At 48.0% G+C, this 24,232-nt stretch overlaps 1 protein-coding gene across 12 annotated transcripts in view; it reads right to left on the bottom strand.

The window, feature by feature from the left end:
* The window catches only part of LOC121537745 (E3 ubiquitin-protein ligase UBR4-like), a 126,731-nt gene that overhangs the window by 31,758 nt on the left and 70,741 nt on the right, over positions 1–24,232 (bottom strand). For 6 of the 12 annotated variants that reach the window (XM_045207276.1, XM_045207279.1, XM_045207283.1 and 3 more), the window contains 21 exons: positions 23,736–23,870; positions 21,839–22,013; positions 20,844–20,975; positions 20,497–20,618; positions 19,803–19,914; positions 18,116–18,267; positions 14,931–15,135; positions 14,429–14,533; positions 13,111–13,248; positions 12,667–12,829; positions 12,115–12,211; positions 11,713–11,820; positions 9,188–9,301; positions 7,985–8,194; positions 7,382–7,531; positions 6,974–7,201; positions 6,737–6,815; positions 4,368–4,565; positions 3,899–4,067; positions 1,153–1,297; positions 942–1,027 (listed from right to left, as the gene is read on the bottom strand). In XM_045207276.1, the coding sequence (XP_045063211.1) occupies positions 942–1,027; positions 1,153–1,297; positions 3,899–4,067; positions 4,368–4,565; positions 6,737–6,815; positions 6,974–7,201; positions 7,382–7,531; positions 7,985–8,194; positions 9,188–9,301; positions 11,713–11,820; positions 12,115–12,211; positions 12,667–12,829; positions 13,111–13,248; positions 14,429–14,533; positions 14,931–15,135; positions 18,116–18,267; positions 19,803–19,914; positions 20,497–20,618; positions 20,844–20,975; positions 21,839–22,013; positions 23,736–23,870 (3,023 nt within the window). The remainder of the gene's footprint in view (positions 1–941; positions 1,028–1,152; positions 1,298–3,898; positions 4,068–4,367; positions 4,566–6,736; positions 6,816–6,973; positions 7,202–7,381; positions 7,532–7,984; positions 8,195–9,187; positions 9,302–11,712; positions 11,821–12,114; positions 12,212–12,666; positions 12,830–13,110; positions 13,249–14,428; positions 14,534–14,930; positions 15,136–18,115; positions 18,268–19,802; positions 19,915–20,496; positions 20,619–20,843; positions 20,976–21,838; positions 22,014–23,735; positions 23,871–24,232) is intronic. The other 6 variants (XM_045207285.1, XM_045207286.1, XM_045207287.1 and 3 more) reach the window with 4 other exon arrangements.

Below are 24,232 nucleotides of genomic sequence, written 5' to 3'. Positions count from 1 at the left end.
TTGAGGGTAATGATGATCGATAGCTTGGTCTGTATTCAGCTGTATTGAGGGTAATGATGATCGATAGCTTGGTCTGTATTCAGCTGTATTGAGGGTAATGATGATCGATAAGCTTGGTCTGTATTCAGCTGTATTGAAAGGGTAATGATGATCGATAGCTTGGTCTGTATTCAGCTGTATTGAGGGGTAATGATGATCGATAGCTCGGTCTGTATTCAGCTGTATTGAGGGTAATGATGATCGATAGCTCGGTCTGTATTCAGCTGTATTGAGGGTAATGATGATCGATAGCTCGGTCTGTATTCAGCTGTATTGAGGGTAATGATGATCGATAGCTCCGGTCTGTATTCAGCTGTATTGAGGGTAATGATGATCGATAGCCTGGTCTGTATTCCGCTGTATGAGGGTAATGATGATCGATAGCTCGGTCTGTATTCAGCTGTATTGAGGGTAATGATGATCGATAGCTTGGTCTGTATTCAGCTGTATTGAGGGTAATGATGATCGATAGCTCGGTCTGTATTCAGCTGTATTGAGGGTAATGATGATCGATAGCTTGGTCTGTATTCAGCTGTATTGAGGGTAATGATGATCGATAGCTTGGTCTGTATTCAGCTGTATTGAGGGTAATGATGATCGATAGCTCGGTCTGTATTCAGCTGTATTGAGGGTAATGATGATCGATAGCTTGGTCTGTATTCAGCTGTATTGAGGGTAATGATGATCGATAGCTCGGTCTGTATTCAGCTGTATTGAGGGTAATGATGATCGATAGCTTGGTCTGTATTCAGCTGTATTGAGGGTAATGATGACCGATAGCTTGGTCTGTATTCAGCTGTATTGAGGGTAATGATGATCGATAGCTTGGTCTGTATTCAGCTGTATTGAGGGTAATGATGACCGATAGCTTGGTCTTGTATTCAGCTGTATTGAACCTGTACCTGTAGATGTTGGAGTTGGGGTGGTTGGTCAGGATGTGGTTCTGTGTCCTCAGGATCTCCACAGCTTTCTGGGAATACTCCTTTAACTGGAAAACAGGAATAATAAAAAGGAAAATACTGTACCTTAAACAGAAAGGCATCCATATACCTCCATTAACTACAGCATTTACGACTGAATGTAAAATGTAACTCAATGTAATTTAAGACCCACTTTCTTCTCCGTCTGGGGGGTCTTGAGGGAGAAGTAGCCAAGCAGGTCCACAAACTGGGCGGCCTTGCGTCCGTAGGCGGGCAGCTCTGGCCAGATGGCCCAGGTCAGGTCCAACAGCAGCTCCTGCTGAGACTTACTGGAGTTCCTGGAGAGGGAGAGAGAGATGGTTTAAGCTTTGAGGTAGGTATCGACGATTCGTAGATGTCGATGGTGTAAAGATATCGGAGTCCCTGCAACGGTCTTTTTCTGACCACCCAAGCATGAAAAACATACTTCAAGAAACTGGCAGGGAGAAAAAAAAAATGTGTGAAGGAAACTCTCTAGGTTCAGGCATTGTCTAGAACTTAGTAGGGCCTGCACATTTAACCGCTAAAACAGATACATTTTACTAGGCTATTGTGGGTACTAGTGCTTTTCTAGGTCGTTTCGGTTTTGGTTCTACTATTATTTTTTAAACATTAAAAATGCATTATGAAATAAATGACATTAAAATATATATTTTTTGTGTGCTTTTTAATGGAAATTCCAAAGCCAAAAATAGCGAACATTGAATTGCCAAAACATTGAACATATTCCATTGTCTCTGTCAGGTTCACATTTGGTAGACATCAATAGAAAAATAAGAAATGAAACCACTATTTCAGTTGTGTATATTCATTAGTTTTTATCTGATGGCTTCATTATTTTTCATTTCTTAAAAGTCAACATCTCAACTCTGTTCAGCCAGACAGGCAGCCAGAGTAGAGAACCCAAGGGGTGGAGGCAGCCAGCCAACCAGCCAGCATAGAGAACCCAAGGGGTGGAGGCAGCCAGACAGGCAGCCAGAGTAGAGAACCCAAGGGGTGGAGGCAGCCAGACAACCAGCCAGCATAGAGAACCCAAGGGGTGGAGGCAGCCAGACAGGCAGCCAGAGTAGAGAACCCAAGGGGTGGAGGCAGCCAGACAACCAGCCAGCATAGAGAACCCAAGGGGTGGAGGCAGCCAGACAGGCAGCCAGAGTAGAGAACCCAAGGGGTGGAGGCAGCCAGACAGGCAGCCAGCGTAGAGAACCCAAGGGGTGGAGGCAGCCAGACAGGCAGCCAGCATAGAGAACCCAAGGGGTGGAGGCAGCCAGACAACCAGCCAGCGTAGAGAACCCAAGGGGTGGAGGCAGCCAGCCAACCAGCCAGCGTAGAGAACCCAAGGGGTGGAGGCAGCCAGACAGGCAGCCAGCATAGAGAACCCAAGGGGTGGAGGCAGCCAGACAGGCAGCCAGCGTAGAGAACCCAAGGGGTGGAGGCAGCCAGACAGGCAGCCAGCATAGAGAACCCAAGGGGTGGAGGCAGCCAGACAGGCAGCCAGAGTAGAGAACCCAAGGGGTGGAGGCAGCCAGACAGGCAGCCAGAGTAGAGAACCCAAGGGGTGGAGGCAGCCAGACAGGCAGCCAGCATAGAGAACCCAAGGGGTGGAGGCAGCCAGACAACCAGCCAGCGTAGAGAACCCAAGGGGTGGAGGCAGCCAGACAGGCAGCCAGCGTAGAGAACCCAAGGGGTGGAGGCAGCCAGACAACCAGCCAGCGTAGAGAACCCAAGGGGTGGAGGCAGCCAGACAACCAGCCAGCATAGAGAACCCAAGGGGTGGAGGCAGCCAGACAACCAGCCAGCGTAGAGAACCCAAGGGGTGGAGGCAGCCAGACAACCAGCCAGCGTAGAGAACCCAAGGGGGTGGAGGCAGCCAGACAACCAGCCAGCGTAGAGAACCCAAGGGGTGGAGGCAGCCAGACAACCAGCCAGCATAGAGAACCCAAGGGGTGGAGGCAGCCAGACAACCAGCCAGCATAGAGAACCCAAGGGGTGGAGGCAGCCAGACAGGCAGCCAGCATAGAGAACCCAAGGGGTGGAGGCAGCCAGACAGGCAGCCAGCATAGAGAACCCAAGGGGGTGGAGGCAGCCAGACAGGCAGCCAGCATAGAGAACCCAAGGGGTGGAGGCAGCCAGACAGGCAGCCAGCATAGAGAACCCAAGGGGTGGAGGCAGCCAGACAGGCAGCCAGCATAGAGAACCCAAGGGGTGGAGGCAGCCAGACAACCAGCCAGCATAGAGAACCCAAGGGGTGGAGGCAGCCAGACAGGCAGCCAGCGTTATATCTCTGTGCTCCTCATACTGTACGGTCCTTAGTCATCCTATTTAGCTAGGCTAGCTGCAGAGCTGTCTGACGAAATCATTTGACTAGTTCTTCAAAGCAGAGAAGGCATACTTTCACCAACTGGCTCTATCCCCCTCTCTCCTCATTGTGTTGTGTACATTCCTCTCTCATGTGGTCTGTATCTAACCATTCCTCTCTCATGTGGTCTGTATCTAACCTAACTTAGCAGGCGTAAAAGTGTATCCGTCTCTACCTGAGCCGGGAAAAAAAACTGCCGCAATGGATTATGGTCATTGCAGTTAATTACCACATTTCTGCACTGAACTAGGTTGAATATTTGCTTAAATGAAAACTACCTTCAGCCCAGCGTCCCACATAGTTCTTGAGTTGATTTAGCTCGTGAATGATTTGATTTCTCTCTAGAGAAACGCCGAGCTGGCCTCACAAAGAAACCGAAACTAAATGGAATTCAAGTTATTGAACCGACGTCGGTCAATGAGTTGTTTAATAACAATACAAAATGGCGGTTAAATCGCTCAGCACTAGTGTGTACTGTACATACCTTTATGGAGTTTGAGTACGTACCTGTAGATATGCAGTGCGAGGCAGTTTGAGTACGTACCTGTAGATATGCAGTGCGAGGCAGTGGGCTTGCCAGCGCACGGCGGAGGAGTTGGACTCGAGCAGGAAGCAGCGGAGGAACTGGATGAGCGTCTCTTTGTCGGCAAACTTGTTGAGCTGAGAGACCAGGGCAGTACACAGCTGATCCTCCTGGCTACCCACACCCTCTCCTGGAGAAGAAGAAGATGGAGGAGGAGATGTTTTAGAGAGACTTGCTTCCACACACAAAACCCAAACACTTCAGACTACAGTACCAAGTCTGTTTCTCAAACTTCCAACAATCGAAAAGTTTTCAAGGATTAAAAAAAAATTCAAACTGTCAAGATTTTTCGAACGATTTAAATACTTCAAAAAGTTTCAAACGATCAAAAACAAATCAACACATTTCCAACGATATACAGCCATAATAATTGTTTTAAAGTGAGCAGGGCTATAATATGATGAACTCTCGTCTCTCTCTCCCTCCTCACCTTCTTTGTCTTTCTCCTTGCTCTCCTTCTTGCTCTTCTTGTTGGAGGACTGAGCCCCGGTGCCCCCGGACCCTCCTCCCGAGGAAGAGGAGGCCAGGACCTTGCTGCCACACAGAGCACAGGACAGCAGCTGGAGAAGCACCGGAGACACTCCCTCATCCACCAGGAAACTGACCTGTAGTAGGAAGTACAGTACAGCTGGAGAGAGAGAGGGGAGTGGGGGGGAGAGGGGAGTGGGGGGAGAGAGAGGGGAGTGGGGGAGAGAGACGGGGAGTGGGGAGAGAGGAGGAGAGAGAGGGAGTGGGGGGAGAGAGAGGAGTGGGGGAGGAGAGAGACGGGAGTGGGGAGAGAGAGGGAGTGGGGGGAGAGAGAGGGGAGTGGGGGGAGAGAGAGGGAGTGGGGGAGAGAGAGGGGAGTGGGGAGGAGAGAGAGGGAGTGGGGAGGAGAGAGAGGGGAGTGGGGGGAGGGGAGTGGGGAGGAGAGAGAGGGAGTGGGGGGAGAGGAGTGGGAGGGAGAGAGAGGGGAGTGGGGGAGAGGGGAGTGGGGAGGAGAGAGAGGGGAGTGGGGGGAAGAGGAGTGGGAGGAGAGAGAGTGGGGAGGAGAGAGAGGGGAGTGGGGGGAGAGGGGAGTGGGGAGGAGAGAGAGGGGAGTGGGGAGGAGAGAGAGGGGAGTGGGGGGGAGAGAGACGGAGTGGGGGGAGAGAGACGGGAGTGGGGGGAGAGAGACGGAGTGGGGGGGAGAGGGAGTGGGGAGGAGAGGAGTGGGGAGGAGAGAGAGGGGAGTGGGGGGAGAGGGGAGTGGGGAGGAGAGAGAGGGGAGTGGGGGAGAGGGAGTGGGGAGAGAGAGAGAGGGAGAGAGAGGGAGGGGGGAGAGGGGAGTGGGGAGGAGAGAGAGGGAGTGGGGGGAGAGGGGGAGTGGGGAGGAGAGGGGAGTGGGGGAGAGGAGTGGGAGTAGGAGAGAGAGGGAGTGGGGGGAGAGAGACGGGAGTGGGGGAGAGGGAGTGGGGAGAGAGAGAGGGAGTGGGGGGAGAGAGAGGGGAGTGGGGAGGAGAGAGGGAGTGAGGGGGAGAGGGGAGTGGGGGGAGAGAGAGGGAGTGGGGAGAGAGAGGGGAGTGGGGGGAAGAGGGAGTGGGGGAGAGGGGAGTGGGGAGGAGAGAGAGGGGAGTGGGGGAGAGGGGAGTGGGGAGGAGAGAGAGGGAGTGGGGAGGAGAGAGAGGGGAGTGGGGGGAGAGAGAGGGAGTGGGGGGAGAGGGGAGTGGGGAGGAGAGAGGGAGTGGGGAGGAGAGAGAGGGAGTGGGGGAGAGGAGTGGGGAGGAGAGAGAGGGGAGTGGGGGGAGAGAGAGGGAGTGGGGGAGAGAGACGGGAGTGGGGGAGAGGGGAGTGGGGAGGAGAGAGAGTGGGGGGAGAGGGGAGTGGGGAGGAGAGAGAGGGGAGTGGGGGGAGAGGGGAGTGGGGAGGAGAGGGAGTGGGGGGAAGGGGAGTGGGGAGGAGAGAGAGGGGAGTGGGGGAGAGTGGAGTGGGGGAGAGAGAGGGGAGTGGGGGGAGAGGGGAGTGGGGAGAGAGAGGGAGTGGGGGGAGAGGGGAGTGGGAGGAGAGAGAGGGGAGTGGGGGAGAGGGGAGTGGGGAGGAGAGAGGGGAGTGGGGAGGGAGGAGAGAGGGAGGGAGGAGGAGAGAGAGGGGAGTGGGGGGAGTGGGGAGGAGAGAGAGGGAGTGAGGAGAGAGAGGAGTGGGGGAGGGGAGTGGGAGGAGAGAGAGGGAGTGAGGAGAGAGAGAGGGAGTGGGGGGAGAGGGAGTGGGGGAGAGAGAGGGAGTGGGGAGGAGAGAGAGGGAGTGGGGAGAGAGAGAGGGAGTGGGGGGAGAGGGGAGTGGGGAGGAGAGAGAGGGAGTGGGGGAGGAGAGAGAGGGAGTGGGGGGGAGAGGGAGGGAGAGGAGTGGGGGAGAGAGAGGGGAGTGGGGGGAGAGAGAGGGGAGTGGGGGGAGAGAGAGGGGAGTGGGGGAAGAGAGAGGGGAGGGGGGAGAGGGAGTGGGGAGGAGAGAGAGGGGAGTGGGAGGAGAGAGGGAGTGGGGGAGGAGAGAGACGGAGGGGGGGAGAGGGGAGTGGGGGAGAGAGACGGGAGTGGGGGGAGAGGGGAGTGGGGGGGAGAGAGGGGAGTGGGGGAGAGAGGGGAGGGGGGGAGAGAGAGAGAGGGAGGGAGGGAAAGGGGGAGGGGGGAGAGAGTTAAAAAGACAACCTAAACTCTCGCAGTAGACCACAGATTGGCTTGGCTCGATAATAGCAAAAGGATAGAGTTACATTTCTCAAGAAAGTCACACTTGAGAAGTGAAAAGGTTCCTGGAGTTATCGCTTGACTGAAAAGGCTATGAACTTACAGTCATCCTTCATACAGAACTTCTGCCAGTTGATGGTCCTCTGGGTGGCTATCTCAGCACAGGCCTTCAGGTGCTCCATCTGTTGACAAAAACAGAGAACAAGCGGCAAAAAAAATGAAGATATTTTAAGACTGAGGTATAGGGGATTAATACAGTTCAATGCACTTCAATCCAAGTAGAAAGAAAGCGTCAGTTGAACAAAAACAGTTTTTTTTTTTATAAGACTGAGACTCTCACCAGACTGATGAGCGTGTCGTACTGCAGGGCGGAGCCCGAGGTTGCTGTGACGACACCGGCGCGGAGGAAGATGCCCTGTTCCTCCAAGAGTTTCTTGATGCCGCGGACGTGAGAGTCCAGCGTGTGCAGGTCCCGGAGCTGACGGTACTTCTCCTTAGAACCACAGATGAACAGGAGCAGCTTCCTGACCTGGCGTCTCACGAAGGGCGTCTGCTGAATCATCAAGTACTATAGGGGAACACAGATGGTAGAAGGGGGGTTAGTGTGTGTGTGTGTGTGTGTGTGTGTGTGTGTGTGTGTGTGTGTGTGTGTGTGTGTGAGTGAGCGAGTGGGAGACAGAGAGAGATTGAGATAAATAAATAAAATTAAAATAAATAAGAGCGTGTGTGTGTGTGTGTGATCATGTACCTCAGACAGGAAGTAGAACCAGGAGTGGTCGAAGACGGGAGGCGAGATGCGGGGGTTGGTGTCAGCGATCTTCTTGATCTGATAGGGTAGTCTCAGAACCATCTCAGTCAGCAGCTGGGAGTAGGCCTCAAACACATCAGCCGCATGACCCTGAGAGACAGGAGAGAGAGAGAGACAGGAGAGAGAGAGAGAGAGAGGAGAGAGACAGGAGAGACAGGAGAGAGACAGGAGAGAGAGGAGAGAGAGAGAGAGAGGAGAGACAGAGAGAGAGAGAGAGAGAGGAGAGAGAGAGACACAGGAGAGACAGGAGAGAGAGAGACACATGAGAGACAGGAGAGAACATACATGAAGTACATAAACACACAAGAACACAGTGTGTGTGTTTGAGATGGACTACATTGCAGTTGGACGGCGCAGAATCCCTGATCTACCAATCACCTTGCATCCCAAATATCTACTCATTATGTGATCAAGATGAGCCACATTCTTGCTCCAATTGCTCCCCTCAACATGCTGAAACAAAGTCAGTGCAAAACCAGTCGGTGGGGCTGCACTCGACAAGATTCCGTTTTTTGGAAATCCGGGTTGGGGGTTTCCCCTTACCTTGACGTACTGCCTCAGGAAGAAGGGGCTCATGTCCGGAGGAGACGAGGAGGTGTGGGGTTTGAGGAGCTGGGAGGCTGCCACAGGCTCCTCCTCTCCCTGCTGGCTCTTCCAGAACTCCAGCAGAGACTTGAGGACGTGGAGACAGTAGTCAACCGCCCCCTGACTGAGCAGGGCTGTGGCCGTGGCGTTGGAGATCAGAGAGGACGACTGGAGAAGGGGATGTGATCAGGACAACTTAGAACAGATCAACATAGAATTCCATAGGAGGCCATTTTGAAAAGGTAGAAAAGCCTGTCTCATAAACTCTAATGAAGGCATCACGCTGAAATGTGTCATTTAAAAAAGGTGCACTATGCAGACATCGCTCAGCCATTTCCTGGTTGCTCAAATTCTAATCGTTCGCCTAATTTCAGTGTGTGTGACACAACAAGCAATGGATAGTGTAGAGAATCATTTTACCATCTAAACCGCTGTGAAATAGATTTTCAATAACCAAAAATATTGTATTTTCAGCTGGTGTTCAAAACCCGAAAGTAAAAGACGAAAAAAACAAAACTTAAAGCTGCAATAATGTAACTTTTTGGGCGACCCAACCAAATTCACATAGAAATGTGAGTTATAGATCTGCCATTCTCACTGAAAGCAGGTCTAATAAGCGGTAGATCTGTTCTATGTGCTCTATTTCTATGATTCCCGTTCTTAAGTTCTGTTTTTGCGTCTTTTACTTTCGGTTTTGAATACCAGCTTTAAAACAGCTCAAAATACAACATTTCTGGTTATGGAAAAATATTTTTCACAGCGGTTTAGATGGTACAATGATTCTCTACACTATAGTTGCTTTTTGTGTCACATAAACTGATATTAGGCGAACTATTAGAATTTTAGCAACCAGGAAATGGCGGAGCGATTTCTGCATAGTGCATCTTTAAGAGGGGAAGCATAGAAATAGCACACATAGAACAGATCTACCGCCTCAGACTTGCTTTCAATGAGAATGACAGATCTATAACTAACATTTCTATGTGAATTTGGTCGGTCGCCCAAAAAAGTGACATATTGCGGCTTTAATAAAGCATTTTTAAAAAATCTACTTATATTGTCCTCCATATAATTTTCTCTTAAGGTCAATATAGAAAATCATGAAAAATGTGATATTGGTTTTGGTAAATATTGGAGGAGAGGGAGAGGAAAGCCCCGTACCTCAGAGGAAGACTTCGATCCAGACTTGGTTCTGGACATGAAGACGGAGAGCAATCTCATGATGACCAAATGGACCTCGTTGACGGGGCTGCGCTCGTTCTTCTTGGACACGTCCTGGAGGAGATACAAAAAGATCTGGGTGAGAGAACGGACAGTGAAAAGGGACACACACCAAGGCTGTGTCTAGGGCTGTTACGGTGACCGTATTACCGCCACACCGGCGGTCACGAGTCACGACCGCAGTCAAATTACAGGTGACCGTTTAGTCACGGTAACTAGGCTTCTCCAAAACTGCTCTCTGATGTTGCTGATGGTCTACCAAACTTGCTAACTGCCTGGTACTCAGCACTCCATTGTCCCTCTAATCACTCTGACATCAATGCAAATGTGAACGAAAACGGAATCAAATCAAACATTTCATGAGAGCCCATGAGCTTTATGTTGCGCAACATTTCTATAGGCTATGCAATTGCATGAGAAAACAGAGTTTTGATGGCCTCTATTAAAAAGAGGAGGATCCCATCAGCTTTCTATAGGCTAGGCCTACTATATTTATTTCTCAACTTTCCTAATATTAAGCACATTGCTTCTCTTTACAACAGGAGTATAGCCTACCTGGCTGGCATGAAAATGAACAACGGGGAAAAGCGTCCTCCATTCGCTATTTAAGTGCATAGATGACGTATTTTTTCCCCTGCCTCTGTTCCGAGACAGGTGCATGATAATGGTCCATTCTAAATCAAAACTAACTTTATACATATATCATTTAGTATATGTAAAGACAAGATTTAATCAAGAATAGTGTGATGGGTGACAATATCACTTGTGAATTATTTACATTTTAGTCATTTTAGCAGACGCTCTTATCCAGAGCGACTTACAAGTTAGTGAGTGCATACATTTTCATACTGCCCCCCCCCCCGTGGGAAACGAACCCACAACCCTGGCGTTGCAAGCGCCATGCTCTACCAACTGAGCTACAGGGGAACAATTATGTATTATCACTTGTGAATGTTGTCCAGCGTGTGCAGTAAGACAAGAAACAACGGATCACTTTTTTTGTGTGACTTTTTCAAATCATAGTTGCACACCTCATGTGCTCCTCTGTAGCTCAGCTGGTAGAGCATGGTGCTTGTAACGCCAGGGTAGTGGGTTCGATCCCCGGGACCACCCCATACGTAAAAAGTGGCCTTAGACCACTGCGCCACTCGGGAGACTAGTAGTAGATTGACATAGGCTAGTGCTTTTGCTGTTCGTTAGGCCGACTCATCTTGTTGGCTGACGAAAAGTAAAATGTGGACAGTTCTTCTAAAAATCTTCAATACGCACGTCCCCGATGTGTCGGGTCTTCACTTGTAGCCTACTTTGGAGCTGAGATGCCTGTGAGAAGGACCTGATCACGTAACGGGCATTGGCTAATAAGAACGGAGATATCTGAGAGAGCCATGTGAGTGAGAGGTGCTTCGGAGCACAGCGATTGGCAACCGGGGGAAGGGAATTATAATTATTATATTCAGCCCAAGGGCACAACGGCCACAAGGCATGGATTTTTTTTAGGGGGCATCACGTCCACACAAGGGGGGTGTCACTGGGAAATACGAGGCCTGGTGAGAATATTATCAAGTACTTGTCAAACTGTGAATGAGAGACTGATGAAGTGTGTGCAGCCTGTGCAAAAAAACTGAGCAGAGCACTTCCCTTTCATGCAACCTTTTAAAAAAAAAACAGTCGCATAATGCAGTCTTACAATGTATTAAAAATCTAAATATGTAAGCCCAACGTTTGTAGAACTACATTTGCATAAATAACTCTAAATTAAGCATATAGGAGTACCTGTTTCTTTGTTAACCGCTCAACACAGAATAGCCGCATGTGCGCACTCCCTCAAATCGTTTGGAGAAAATATCCTTTCTATTTTATTCAGCTTTGTTCAATTGTATTCTTCATACTATAAAATACTATAAAATAATGCCACGGAATTCTAAGCAAATCTTGCCTGCTAAATGAACTAGTGTAGCCCACAGCTATATGGCATAGCCACATCAGGACCTAACACAATGCAGAGTATGCTATTCTGTTCTTCTGAAATAGACTACATTTTCTTCATAACATGATTATTTGGACCTGTCTAAAATAAATAATGGTTTATTGTGATGGTGTAGGCTATATATAATTGATTTATTAGACTTTTTTTAAATGTAGATGTTCCAAAGGTCTGCATCAGTGGCTTGTAGGCTGTGTGTGGAAGCCCAGGAGATGCTAAACGTGTTGATGTTCATTAACGGTCAATTACCGTGAGACCGGCAGACAGAATGTATTGACCGCCACAGCCCTACGTGTCTGAATCTGAAAAACGTTACATCATTTCCTTTCTTCCTTCGTCCTCGTTTACCCATTTCCTCTCAAAGCTCATTGGAGGAGGTCAGACGGTGGGGCCCTCTCCTCCAATGTGCTTTGAGAGGAATTGAGGAAACAAGGACGGAGCAAGGATCTGACGTCGCCACACACACACACACGGTAGGTACCTTCCTGTGCATGCCCAGCTCGGCGATGAGTAGAGCCAGCAGGTCGTCCAGGGCTCCCTTGTCCTTGTCGTCTTCCCCATCCAGGTCAGAGGTCAGCATCAGGACCACCTGCATTACATTGACATTTCAGTCATTTAAAGCAGATGCTCTACATCCAGAAAGACTGAGGTTAGGTCCCAAAATGGCACCCTATTCCCTATATAGTGCACTACCTCTGACCAGGGTGCCATTTGAGATACACACTTCCAATCATTCCATTCAACAAAAGGGAGGTAAAAAAAAACAACAAAAAAAACACATATCACAATCATTACAAACCCTTCCAAAACAGCCGGTATCTGCAAAAGCATTGCCAGTATGAAAAGACAGGTGTGAGTGGATGAAAGGCCAGTACAACAGTACCTGCATGTAGGGTATGGCATGGACTCCTCCTACACTGTCCAGCTGGGGCAGGTGGTGTAGGAGTCGCTCCAGAAGCATCAGGCGCACCACGTGGAGTCTGGAACAAAGATGCAGGAAGGACATCAGAAAACAAAAACACAACTCTATTTATTACACTGTTGCCATAGAGAAAACAGGCATGGTTAGATTGATAGATATATGCACCGGTATCAGATACGCAAACAGAAATCTCCTTAGAGATTCTTCTTTCCCGTGAGTGTGGTCCTCTGTAGCTCAGCTGGTAGAGCACGGCACTTGTAACGCCAAGGTAGTGGGTTCGATCCCCGGGACCACCCATACACAAAAATGTATGCACGCATGACTGTAAGTCGCTTTGGATAAAAGCGTCTGCTAAATGGCATATTATTATTATTATTATTAAGAAGTGATGTCAAATCGCACAGTTTCCAAGAACCACCACTCCAAACAGCGTAAAGTTCAAAATGGGGGAAGTACATACCATGTAATACAATCTAGAATCAAAACACCACGTTGAACCCGGTGGCTCCTGACCTGTTGCTGGTGTGGATGTCCCCCTCTGTCTCTCCGTCCGATCCGTCTCCCTCCTGCTGGGCTGTGTTGGTGCTGATGGCCCCTGTGCTGGAGCTCACGCTGCCTGGTCCTGCTGGGTTGCCCTCCACGGTTGTGTCCCCGTACGCACTGCTGCAGCCTGACACTACAGAGACAAGAGAACGAACATGAGGAAACAGGCCTTCAACAAGTGCCCTAGGGGGTTTAGTGGGTAAAAAGGGGTTAGTCGCGATTCAAAAAATGGCTCAAAAGTGCATCCTTCCTTCCTCCTTTCCTTTGAAATAATTACTAATTAGACATGATTGGACAGATGAATACAACAGCTCCATCACATGGCTTTCACCTGTCCAGTCATTTCTAAATCAGATTAACTTCAAGGAAAGTGATTTGAATAGGGCATCAGTGTTCCGCTGTGTGTCAACTCACCACTGTGTTCCCCTGCCACCGAGTCGATGGCAGACCCCCCGCTCTCGGACCCCACGCTGCCCCCGTGCTCGGCCGGAGAGGTGCGTAGCGTAGAACCGTCCGTGGCGGCCGTGCTCCCCTCGTCATCTGATGCTGGGGCTGGAAGCATAACCACAGCTGTTACAGGAAAAACACCCTCCCTCTTCAAGAAGCATAACCACAGCTGTTACAGGAGAAACACCCTCCCTCCTCTAGAAGCATAACCACAGCTGTTACAGGAAAAACACCCTCCCTCTTCAAGAAGCATAACCACAGCTGTTACAGGAGAAACACCCTCCCTCCTCTAGAAGCATAACCACAGCTGTTATAGGAGAAACACCCTCCCTCCTCTAGAAGCATAACCACAGCTGTTACAGGAGAAACACCCTCCCTCCTCTAGAAGCATAACCACAGCTGTTACAGGAGAAACACCCTCCCTCCTCTAGAAGCATAACCACAGCTGTTACAGGAGAAACACCCTCCCTCCTCTAGAAGCATAACCACAGCTGTTATAGGAGAAACACCCTCCCTCCTCTAGAAGCATAACCACAGCTGTTATAGGAGAAACACCCTCCCTCCTCTAGAAGCATAACCACAGCTGTTACAGGAGAAACACCCTCCCTCCTCTATTGTGCCCAAACACAGATCAAGTCTTGAACTAAAATACACTTTCAATGGAGAACCAATAGGCTTAAACCGTCCCTGAAAGTGGTGTTTTAAAACAGATATAGAAGAGAAGTGGTAGTTTTAAAACAGATTTAGAAGAGAAGTGGTAGTTTTAAAACAGATTTAGAAGAGAAGTGGTAGTTTTAAAACAGATATAGAAGAGAAGTGGTAGTTTTAAAACAGATATAGAAGAGAAGTGGTAGTTTTAAAACAGATTTAGAAGAGAAGTGGTCGTTTTAAAACAGATTTAGAAGAGAAGTGGTCGTTTTAAAACAGATTTAGAAGAGAAGTGGTCATTTTAAAACAGATTTAGAAGAGAAGTGGTCATTTTAAAACAGATTTAGAAGAGAAGTGGTCATTTTAAAACAGATTTAGAAGAGAAGTAGTAGTTTTAAAACAGATTTAGAAGAGAAGTAGTAGTTTTAAAACAGATTTAGAAGAGAAGTGGTCGTTTTAAAACAGATTTAGAAGAGAAGTGGTCATTTTAAAACAGATTTAGAAGAGAAGTGGTCATTTTAAAACAGATTTAGAAGAGAAGTGGTCATTTTAAAACAGATTTAGAAGAGAAGTGGTCATTTTAAAACAGATTTAGAAGAGAAGTAGTAGTAGTCTGTGTGTAGACGGGCTTCATTACCTGATGCGGTGGTGTCAGACAGGGTGCCTGCGTCCAGTGACGAGGAGCTGGGAGCCTGGCCCGACAGACCCAGAGACTGGAGACCCAGGGCACTGCTGCTGGAGCCTGGAACAACATACCACAACATCATTACCAACACACCTAGACCGCCACACAAACACAGTTCACTGCTACAGTGAGCCTGATCTGACAGACCCAGAGACTGGAGGTCCAGGGCACTGCTGCTGGAGCCTAGAATATTACAACTACAAAAGGGGCTGTCAAACCTCAACTCCCACGCAAACAGTGCATTGATCTCGATGGCGATGCTAGCATTAGCCAACTATGCTATCATGTCAAGCAAGAATGCAGAAACAGTCAGTTGATAAACATTTTAGATAACTTTTTTTTTTTTTTTTTTTCAGGCAAAAGATTATTGGCAATCCAGATTAAGTAACACAAGATGTATTATCTGGACCGGAGTATTAATTAGAATTTGAATATTCAAGTGAATGACTCTCACGGTGGTGTGGTCTTAGTGAGTATTGACCTTGCTGCTCCTGCTGGAGACTCAGTGCGATGGCCAGCTCCACCATGGTCTCGTCGTCTGCGTCTGGGGGGATGTCCAGCATGGGGGGGAAGCCCTCGGCGCCGGCCAGCAGAGCCTCCAGGGGAGACGGGTTCCCGTTGTTCACATTCCCTGCTGTCTCCAGAACCATCGACTCGGACTGGAGAGAGAGAGACACACAGACAAGACACAACAGACAATAAGCAAACTGTATCAAAACGACAGATAACATTTTAAAAAAATGTTTCATCGTGAACAGTATTTTTGTGTGTTTAAATAAATAAATAAATAAATACACATGTTGTACATATCGCATATGGCTATTTGCAGGGCCTAAAATTAACTTTTTGGTCCACCAGCCGCTATGGCAGGTAGTTTTAAAAATCTACCAGGCAATCAGATAGGCAATCAGATTTTTTTTACCAGCCAAAATATTTCCCCCCCCTCTAAAATTACACCAACAAAACAAAAACGGATGAGCATGCTTTGTAATGTTTCTAAAACAATAAATGTATTACTAGTAAGAAGTAATGTGATATATTGTTTAATCACATTTTTTGCGACCCTAGTCTTTTAACCAAAATATTACAGATGAGACAAAAATGTTTACCCGCCCCTTTAAGGGTGGGAGGTTACCGTGGTAACGCGACGTGAGTCATGTTTGTGCCTGTGAGGCTGAGTCTGACTAGAAGGTGTTGCATTTTCTCCCCTAGCAGTTGAAACTCAACCATAGAAGAAGAAAAAAAAACTAGCCTGTGAACAAAACAATGTAAATAGCCAAGAAACACAAGGCCCAGGTTTCACTTCAGTAGACGTTCGTTTCAAGTAAATTAGACCAACGGCTAAGGCTGTGCGCAGCGCTTCTAAAAATGATTCTTTCACTCAGCTTTTCACGTGCGCACAGCCCCCAGCCAGGCAGTGTTGCAGCGCGAGGTTGAACACGCTATATAGGATTTGTAGTTCTTTGACTGTGCGCGATTATTTTACCAGCTATGAAACAAAAACGGCAGAAATACTTTGAAAACAGCTACTGCAGCATTTATTTTACTATAAATGTGATCATGCTTGACTATTTTTTTCTTCACAAATGCGAGTGAAATGCTCGTACTGTGGAGCCCTGAGCACCTGCCAATGTGGCTAGTGAAATAGACATATTACCCGCCAATTACAAAATCTACCCGCAATTTGGCAGGTGTTAATTTTAGGCCCTGGATATGTGAATTGAAGGAACGGGAGAAAGATAGTGTGTAGAGAATGTGTGAGGTGGAGTGGGCACTAGAAAGTGAGAGTAGAAGTGGCCACTACCCTGTGTGAGAAGTGTGTGAGGAAGAGTGTATGGGGAGGAGTGGCCACTAGCGGTTGTGTGTAGGGAGTGTGAGGAGGAGTGGACACTAGATCACTATAGGGTTGGGCGATGTCAACCTTTGTCCTATCATGATTATGTACCCATAAAACATGATTATGTACCCATAAAACATCATGATTATGTAACCCATAAAACATGCTTTCGCCCCCTATCAGATCCCCCAAACAAAACCTCAGCTAACACAACAGTTGGGCTATAGCGAGAAATCGAATGCAACTGGACGAATCATGACGAAAGGTAATGTTGTTGAAAGCCTGGACCAATCATGACGAAAGGTAATGTTGTTGAAAGCCTGGACCAATCATGACGAAAGGTAATGTTGTTGAAAGCCTGGACCAATCATGACGAAAGATAATGTTGTTGAAAGCCTGGACCAATCATGACGAAAGGTAATGTTGTTGAAAGCCTGGACCAATCATGACGAAAGATAATGTTGTTGAAAGCCTGGACCAATCATGACGAAAGGTAATGTTGTTGAAAGCCTGGACCAATCGCGACGAAAGGTAATGTTGTTGAAAGCCTGGACCAATCATGACGAAAGGTAATGTTGTTGAAAGCCTGGACCAATCATGACGAAAGATAATGTTGTTGAAAGCCTGGACCAATCATGACGAAAGGTAATGCTGTTGAAAGCCTGGACCAATCATGACGAAAGATAATGTTGTTGAAAGCCTGGACCAATCATGACGAAAGATAATGTTGTTGAAAGCCTGGACCAATCATGACGAAAGGTAATGCTGTTGAAAGCCTGGACCAATCATGACGAAATATAATGTTGTTGAAAGCCTGGACCAATCATGACGAAAGATAATGTTGTTGAAAGCCTGGGCCAATCATGACGAAAGATAATGTTGTTGAAAGCCTGGGCAGAGGCTAAGTGCAGGCAAATATTTTCTAATATTCCTTTCTGTTGGAGGAGCTTCAGCATGGAGCAGGCTTGTGTGTGTGGCGCGCTTTGATGGAGCAGTGACTGTCTGATGAGGAAGGGTCTGTCTTACCGTAGCGACATCATGGGCTGGAAATAAGCAGTCTACCATCTTCACAACTGGATAATAATTGCTTTATTTGCCTCATAAAATAATAGAAAAATTAATAATATTGTTTGTTCGATCTATCTATCATAAAGCTGTGATTGAGAATATCCTTGCCTTGGCTTAGGCGATAGACTTTCAGTCTTGTTATTTTTGAAAGCCACAACATTAGGACAACACCTTTGCAAACTAGAATATTTGGGAAATAAGTCACTGTTCATAACCTTAACTTGTATTAAAGCTTGTATGATAGGCCAGTTGGAGGAATGACGATAGGTTACGGGCCATTTGGTTTTCAACCATCGCATGGACGGACTTTCATAAAACATTTTCTATAAACTATTGATATTGTTAGTTCCATCATTACGAGTCCCATGGCTTTGTTGTCAGGCTATTCAAATAACTTTGAGTTGGAACTACATTCATTCTTTGATCAGGAGAAAGTCATGCATAAAACGATGAAGCGTAGCCTTCGGTCATATTGATTTAGCCTATGGAACGGAGATACAAGGGGACATAGGATACGTTCCTTAAAACAGCTAAACAACATAGATACGGTGTCTGTTCTGTGCTGTGGTAATATCGCTCAACCCTAACCCCTAGTTTACTCGCCCAACCCTAATCAGACCCTAGATTACTACAGTGTGTGAGGAGGAGTGGACCCTAGATTACTACAGTGTGTGAGGAGCGTGTATGAGGAGTGGGTGAGGAGGAGTGGACACTAGCGGTTGGACCAGACTCACCACCATCTCAAAGAGACTCACCACCATCTCAAAGTCGCCGTGGTCGACCTCACCCTGCTCCTGAATCTCCTGCCTGCCCCCATCTCCTCCCGTCAGCCCCGACGGCTGCATCTTGTCATCAACATCATCCTCATCATCATCGTCTTTGTCTCCTGGAAAAGGAGGAACAGGGAGAGAGGAGGAGGAACAGGGAGAGAGGAGAGAGGAGGAGGAACAGGGAGAGAGGAGAGAGGAGGAGGAACAGGGAGAGAGGAGAGGAGGAGGAACAGGGAGAGAGGAGAGGAGAGGAGGAGGAATAGGGAGAGAGAGGAGAGGAGGAGGAACAGGGAGAGAGGAGAGGAGGAGGAACAAGGAGAGAGGAGAGGAGGAGGAACAAGGAGAGAGAGGAGAGGAGGAGGAATAGGAAGAGGAGGAGGAACAGGGAGAAAGGAGGAGGAACAGGGAGAGAGGAGGAGGAACAGGGAGAGAGGAGGAACAGGGAGAGAAGGAGGAACAGGGAGAGGAGGAGGAACAGGGAGAGAGGAGGAACAGGGAGAGAGGAGGAACAGGGAGAGGAGGAGGAGGAACAGGGAGAGGAGGAGGAGGAACAGGGAGAGGAGGAACAGGGAGAGAGGAGAGGAGGAGGAATAGGGAGAGAGGAGGAACAGGGAGAGGAGGAGGAGCAGGGAGAGAGGAGAGGAGGAGGAGCAGGGAGAGAGGAGAGGAGGAGGAACAGGGAGAGAGGAGGAACAAGGAGAGGAGGAGGAGCAGGGAGAGAGGAGAGGAGGAGGAACAGGGAGAGAGGAGGAGGAACAGGGAGAGAGGAGGAACAGGGAGAGAGGAGAGGAGGAGGAACAGGGAGAGAGGAGAGGAGGAGGAGCAGGGAGAGAGGAGAGGAGGAGGAACAGGGAGAGAGGAGAGGAGGAGGAACAGGAGGAGGAGGGGAAAAAGAGAGGGGACAGAGAACACTCAGTGACGATGGAAACATTTATAGGGGTTTCTGATTTGTACAAGCGTTTGCTCCTAACTCTTGAAGGGATTAATAGAGCAGAAGATGTTGAAAAAAATTCAAATACAGATATACGAACTGAAAAGTCGAAACAAATGTTACTGTTATTTGGTGTGTTTTTTAAAGATACCGTTCTGAAATTAACTTGCAAACACTTTATCTGGCCCTTCTATTGGTCTAGTTCAGGGCTATCCAACCCTGTTCCTGGAGAGCTACAGTCCTCTAGGTTTAACTCCAACCCTGTTCCTGGAGAGCTACAGTCCTCTAGGTTTAACTCCAACCCTGATCCTGGAGAGCTACAGTCCTCTAGGTTTAACTCCAACCCTGATCCTGGAGAGCTATAGTCCTCTAGGTTTAACTCCAACCCTGTTCCTGGAGAGCTACAGTCCTCTAGGTTTAACTCCAACCCTGTTCCTGGAGAGCTACAGTCCTCTAGGTTTAACTCCAACCCTGATCCTGGAGAGCTACAGTCCTCTAGGTTTAACTCCAACCCTGTTCCTGGTGAGCTGCCGTCCTCTAGGTTTTTGCTCCAACCCTAATCTAACACACCTGATTCTAATGATTAGCTGGTTCATCAACTGAATCAGATTAGTTACAAAATAGGATTGAAGTGAAAACCTACAGGAGGATAGCTCTCCAGGAAAACAGGGTTGGAAAGCCCTGGTCTGACTCAGGGGTAAGAAATAACTGGATACCTACCCATGGGTGTGTTGGAGCGTGGGGGAGACGGAAGAGTCACGTGACGGTGTTTGTTCCTGGGTCGGAGCACTCGGATCAGTGCTTGCTTACAGGCAAAGCTCACAGACGTGTCCTGGAATACAGATCAGAATTAATCACTGAAATATATTTTATAATGCCCTTTTTACATCATTTAGGGAAAGAAACACAAGTTGGTCAAGTCTGAACACAGGATCAACGATCCACAACAATAAAACACTGGTAAATGACGATCCAGAATTAACACAGCTAAATGACGATCCAGGATCAACACAGCTAAATGACAATCCAGGATCAACACAGCTAAATGACGATCCAGGATCAACACAGCTAAATGACGATCCAGGATCAACACAGCTAAATGACGATCCAGGATCAACACAGCTAAATGACGATCCAGGATCAACACAGCTAAATGACGATCCAGGATCAACACAGCTAAATGACGATCCAGGATCAACACAGCTAAATGACGATCCAGGATCAACACAGCTAAATGACGATCCAGGATCAACACTGCAAAATGACGATCCAGGATCAACACAGCTAAATGACGATCCAGGATCAACACAGCTAAATTACTATTGAAAATTTCACAGGGCTACAGTAGACTAAATGCTGAAGAATCAGTGTTACTTATAAGTGTGTGTCTCTAAAGTATTACTGAGGAACGTACGGGGCACAGCAGCATCTGCATGTATATCTTGGAGGCCACGTTAATGTAGTCCAGCTCACAGGTGCAGTAGCCATGGATGATGTCCACCAATGCGTTCACTGTGGCTTCAATGTGGGTCAGACCTGGAGAGAAACAATGATTGATCGATTGACGATTCATAAAATTAGTCTCCACCAACGTCCGGAAAAACGTCACAGTGGATCAAAATGTTCCAGGTAGGGCACACCGTAGCAACAAAAATGTGGGTTCGACAAAATGTTTTGCCAAATGGAACACTACCCAGCTATGAGACGATGTTAGTTTACCTGGCAGACAGGCAGGGGCCAGGAAAGGCAATGTTAGTTTACCTGGCAGACAGGCTGGGGCCAGGAAAGCGTTCTTTGGTTTGAGTGCGTGGAGCTTCCAGAAGTTATTGACCAGCTGCATGATGAAGTTACATCCCTCACTGTCCATCTGTTTCTGACCCTCCTCGGTCATCTCTGAACAAAGAAACAAACAAGAAGTGTTACACCATATTGTACCCTTCGACCTCTATCATGGACCTGAATGAAGCAGTGTGATGGAACTGTTTCCTAATAGTGATTGTGGAGACAATACATTCATGTAGTGGTGACGGAGAGTATTAACACAACAGGAGAGGCTTCATCTAGTGACGGGAACAGCTGACTAGTCAATATGAAGTGTACAGCCTAAACTATAATATAAATAATATCCCATTTAGCAGACGCTTTTATCCAAAGCGACTTACAGTCACGTGTGCATACATTTTTACGTATGGGTGGTCCCGGGGATCGAACCCACTACCCTGGCGTTACAAGCGCCGTGCTCTACCAACTGAGCTACAGAGGACCACCCATAAACTGATCTAAAACTAGAGTGGGTAGGTTTTTACCTGTATCAATATTAGGGGGCTTGGTCTCAGTGAATAGGTTTTTACCTGTATCAATATTAGGGGGCATGGTCTCAGTGAATAGGTTTTTACCTGTATCAATATTAGGGGGCTTGGTCTCAGTGAATAGGTTTTTACCTGTATCAATATTAGGGGGCTTGGTCTCAGTGAATAGGTTTTTACCTGTATCAATATTAGGGGGCTTGGTCTCAGTGAATAGGTTTTTACCTGTATCAATATTAGGGGGCTTGGTCTCAGTGAATAGGTTTTTACCTGTATCAATATTAGGGGGCTTGGTCTCAGTGAATAGGTTTTTACCTGTATCAATTTTAGGGGGCTTGGTCTCAGTGAATAGGTTTTTACCTGTATCAATATTAGGGGGCTTGGTCTCAGTGAATAGGTTTTTACCTGTATCAATTTTAGGGGGCTTGGTCTCAGTGAATAGGTTTTTACCTGTATCAATATTAGGGGGCTTGGTCTCAGTGAAGTGCACCAGGTTATTGGGTCTCATTATGGCGATGGAGCGTGCGGTGATGACCAGCCTCTGGAACACGTCAGGGTCCAGGTCTCTGCTGTCACGACTACAGCTGTTCAGACACTGCACCGCGTTGCTGAGCAGCGACTGGTCCTAGGAGAGAGAGAAGTTATGGGAGAGAGGGGTGAGTGGGACTGGTCCTAGGAGAGAGAGAAGTTATGGGAGAGAGGGGTGAGTGGGACTGGTCCTAGGAGAGAGAGAAGTTATGGGAGAGAGGGGTGAGTGGGACTGGTCCTAGGAGAGAGAGAAGTTATGGGAGAGAGAGGGGTGAGTGGGACTGGTCCTAGGAGAGAGAGAAGTTATGGGAGAGAGAGGGGTGAGTGGGACTGGTCCTTGGGGAGAGAGAAGTTATGGGAGAGAGGGGTGAGTGGGACTGGTCCTAGGAGAGAGAGAAGTTATGGGAGAGAGAGGGGTGAGTGGGACTGGTCCTAGGAGAGAGAGAAGTTATGGGAGAGAGGGGTGAGTGGGACTGGTCCTAGGAGAGAGAGAAGTTATGGGAGAGAGGGGTGAGTGGGACTGGTCCTAGGAGAGAGAGAAGTTATGGGAGAGAGGGGTGAGTGGGACTGGTCCTAGGAGAGAGAGAAGTTATGGGAGAGAGGGGTGAGTGGGACTGGTCCTAGGAGAGAGAGAAGTTATGGGAGAGAGGGGTGAGTGGGAGTGGTCTCAGGAATGCAATCTCGCATTCATTAAGCACAAAGTGGAAACCTCATTAGGCTTCAAAGAGGGACAATTCAGTTTTCATGGAGGAGAAGAAAACGTTTGTCATGGGAAAATTAGTTACCTTGTGGTTGTGGTAGGCAGTACGGCTGGTGTGTAGGCTAGTTACCTTGTGGTTGTGGTAGGCAGTACGGCTGGTGTGTATGCTAGTTACCTTGTGGTTGTGGTAGGCAGTACGGCTGGTGTGTATGTTAGTTACCTTGTGGTTGTGGTAGGCAGTACGGCTGGTGTGTATGTTAGTTACCTTGTGGTTGTGGTAGGCAGTACGGCTGGTGTGTATGCTAGTTACCTTGTGGTTGTGGTAGGCAGTACGGCTGGTGTGTATGTTAGTTACCTTGTGGTTGTGGTAGGCAGTACGGCTGGTGTGTATGTTAGTTACCTTGTGGTTGTGGTAGGCAGTACGGCTGGTGTGTATGTTAGTTACCTTGTGGTTGTGGTAGGCAGTACGGCTGGTGTGTAGTGTTAGTTACCTTGGGTTGTGGTAGGCAGTACGGCTGGTGTGTAGGCTAGTTACCTTGTGGTTGTGGTAGGCAGTACGGCTGGTGTGTATGTTAGTTACCTTGTGGTTGTGGTAGGCAGTACGGCTGGTGTGTATGTTAGTTACCTTGTGGTTGTGGTAGGCAGTACGGCTGGTGTGTATGCTAGTTACCTTGTGGTTGTGGTAGGCAGTACGGCTGGTGTGTATGTTAGTTACCTTGTGGTTGTGGTAGGCATCGGCTGGTGTGTATGTTAGTTACCTTGTGGTTGTGGTAGGCAGTACGGCTGGTGTGTATGTTAGTTACCTTGTGGTTGTGGTAGGCAGTACGGCTGGTGTGTATGTTAGTTACCTTGTGGTTGTGGTAGGCAGTACGGCTGGTGTGTATGTTAGTTACCTTGTGGTTGTGTGTAGGCAGTACGGCTGGTGTGTAGGCTAGTTACCTTGTGGTTGTGGTAGGCAGTACGGCTGGTGTGTATGTTAGTTACCTTGTGGTTGTGGTAGGCAGTACGGCTGGTGTGTATGTTAGTTACCTTGTGGTTGTGGTAGGCAGTACGGCTGGTGTGTATGTTAGTTACCTTGTGGTTGTGGTAGGCAGTACGGCTGGTGTGTATGTTAGTTACCTTGTGGTTGTGGTAGGCAGTACGGCTGGTGTGTAGGCTGGCCAGCAGGCCTTTGGTCTGCTGCTGAACCCCAGAGGGAGTGGACATGGACAGGAGCAAGGTGGCTAACTCCAGCGCTGCAGCCTTGTTCTTCTCCTGAACCGTCACATACACAATTTATATAGTTTACTACACATAATATAATAATAATATAATAATAATAATAATAATAATAATAATAATATGCCATTTAGCAGACGCTTTTATCCAAAGCGACTTACAGTCATGTGTGCATACATTTTTGCGTATGGGTGGTCCCGGGGATCGAACCCACAACCCTGGCGTTACAAGCGCCATGCTCTACCAGCTGAGCTACAGAGGTAGGTAGCTACAGAGATGGTTTCTGTCTTGTAAAGCTATATAATAAGACCACTCAACATGCAGCTTCTGTTTCTGTCTAGTTTTACAACAGACAAAATACTACTACATTGGTACTAAATTGAGGATTGTGGGCCTGA

Source organism: Coregonus clupeaformis, chromosome 24, assembly GCF_020615455.1.
Source record: "Coregonus clupeaformis isolate EN_2021a chromosome 24, ASM2061545v1, whole genome shotgun sequence".
Lineage (NCBI taxonomy): Eukaryota > Metazoa > Chordata > Actinopteri > Salmoniformes > Salmonidae > Coregonus > Coregonus clupeaformis.
The sequence above is the reverse complement of the archived record's forward strand: the minus strand, read 5'-3'. Positions and strand labels throughout refer to the sequence as shown.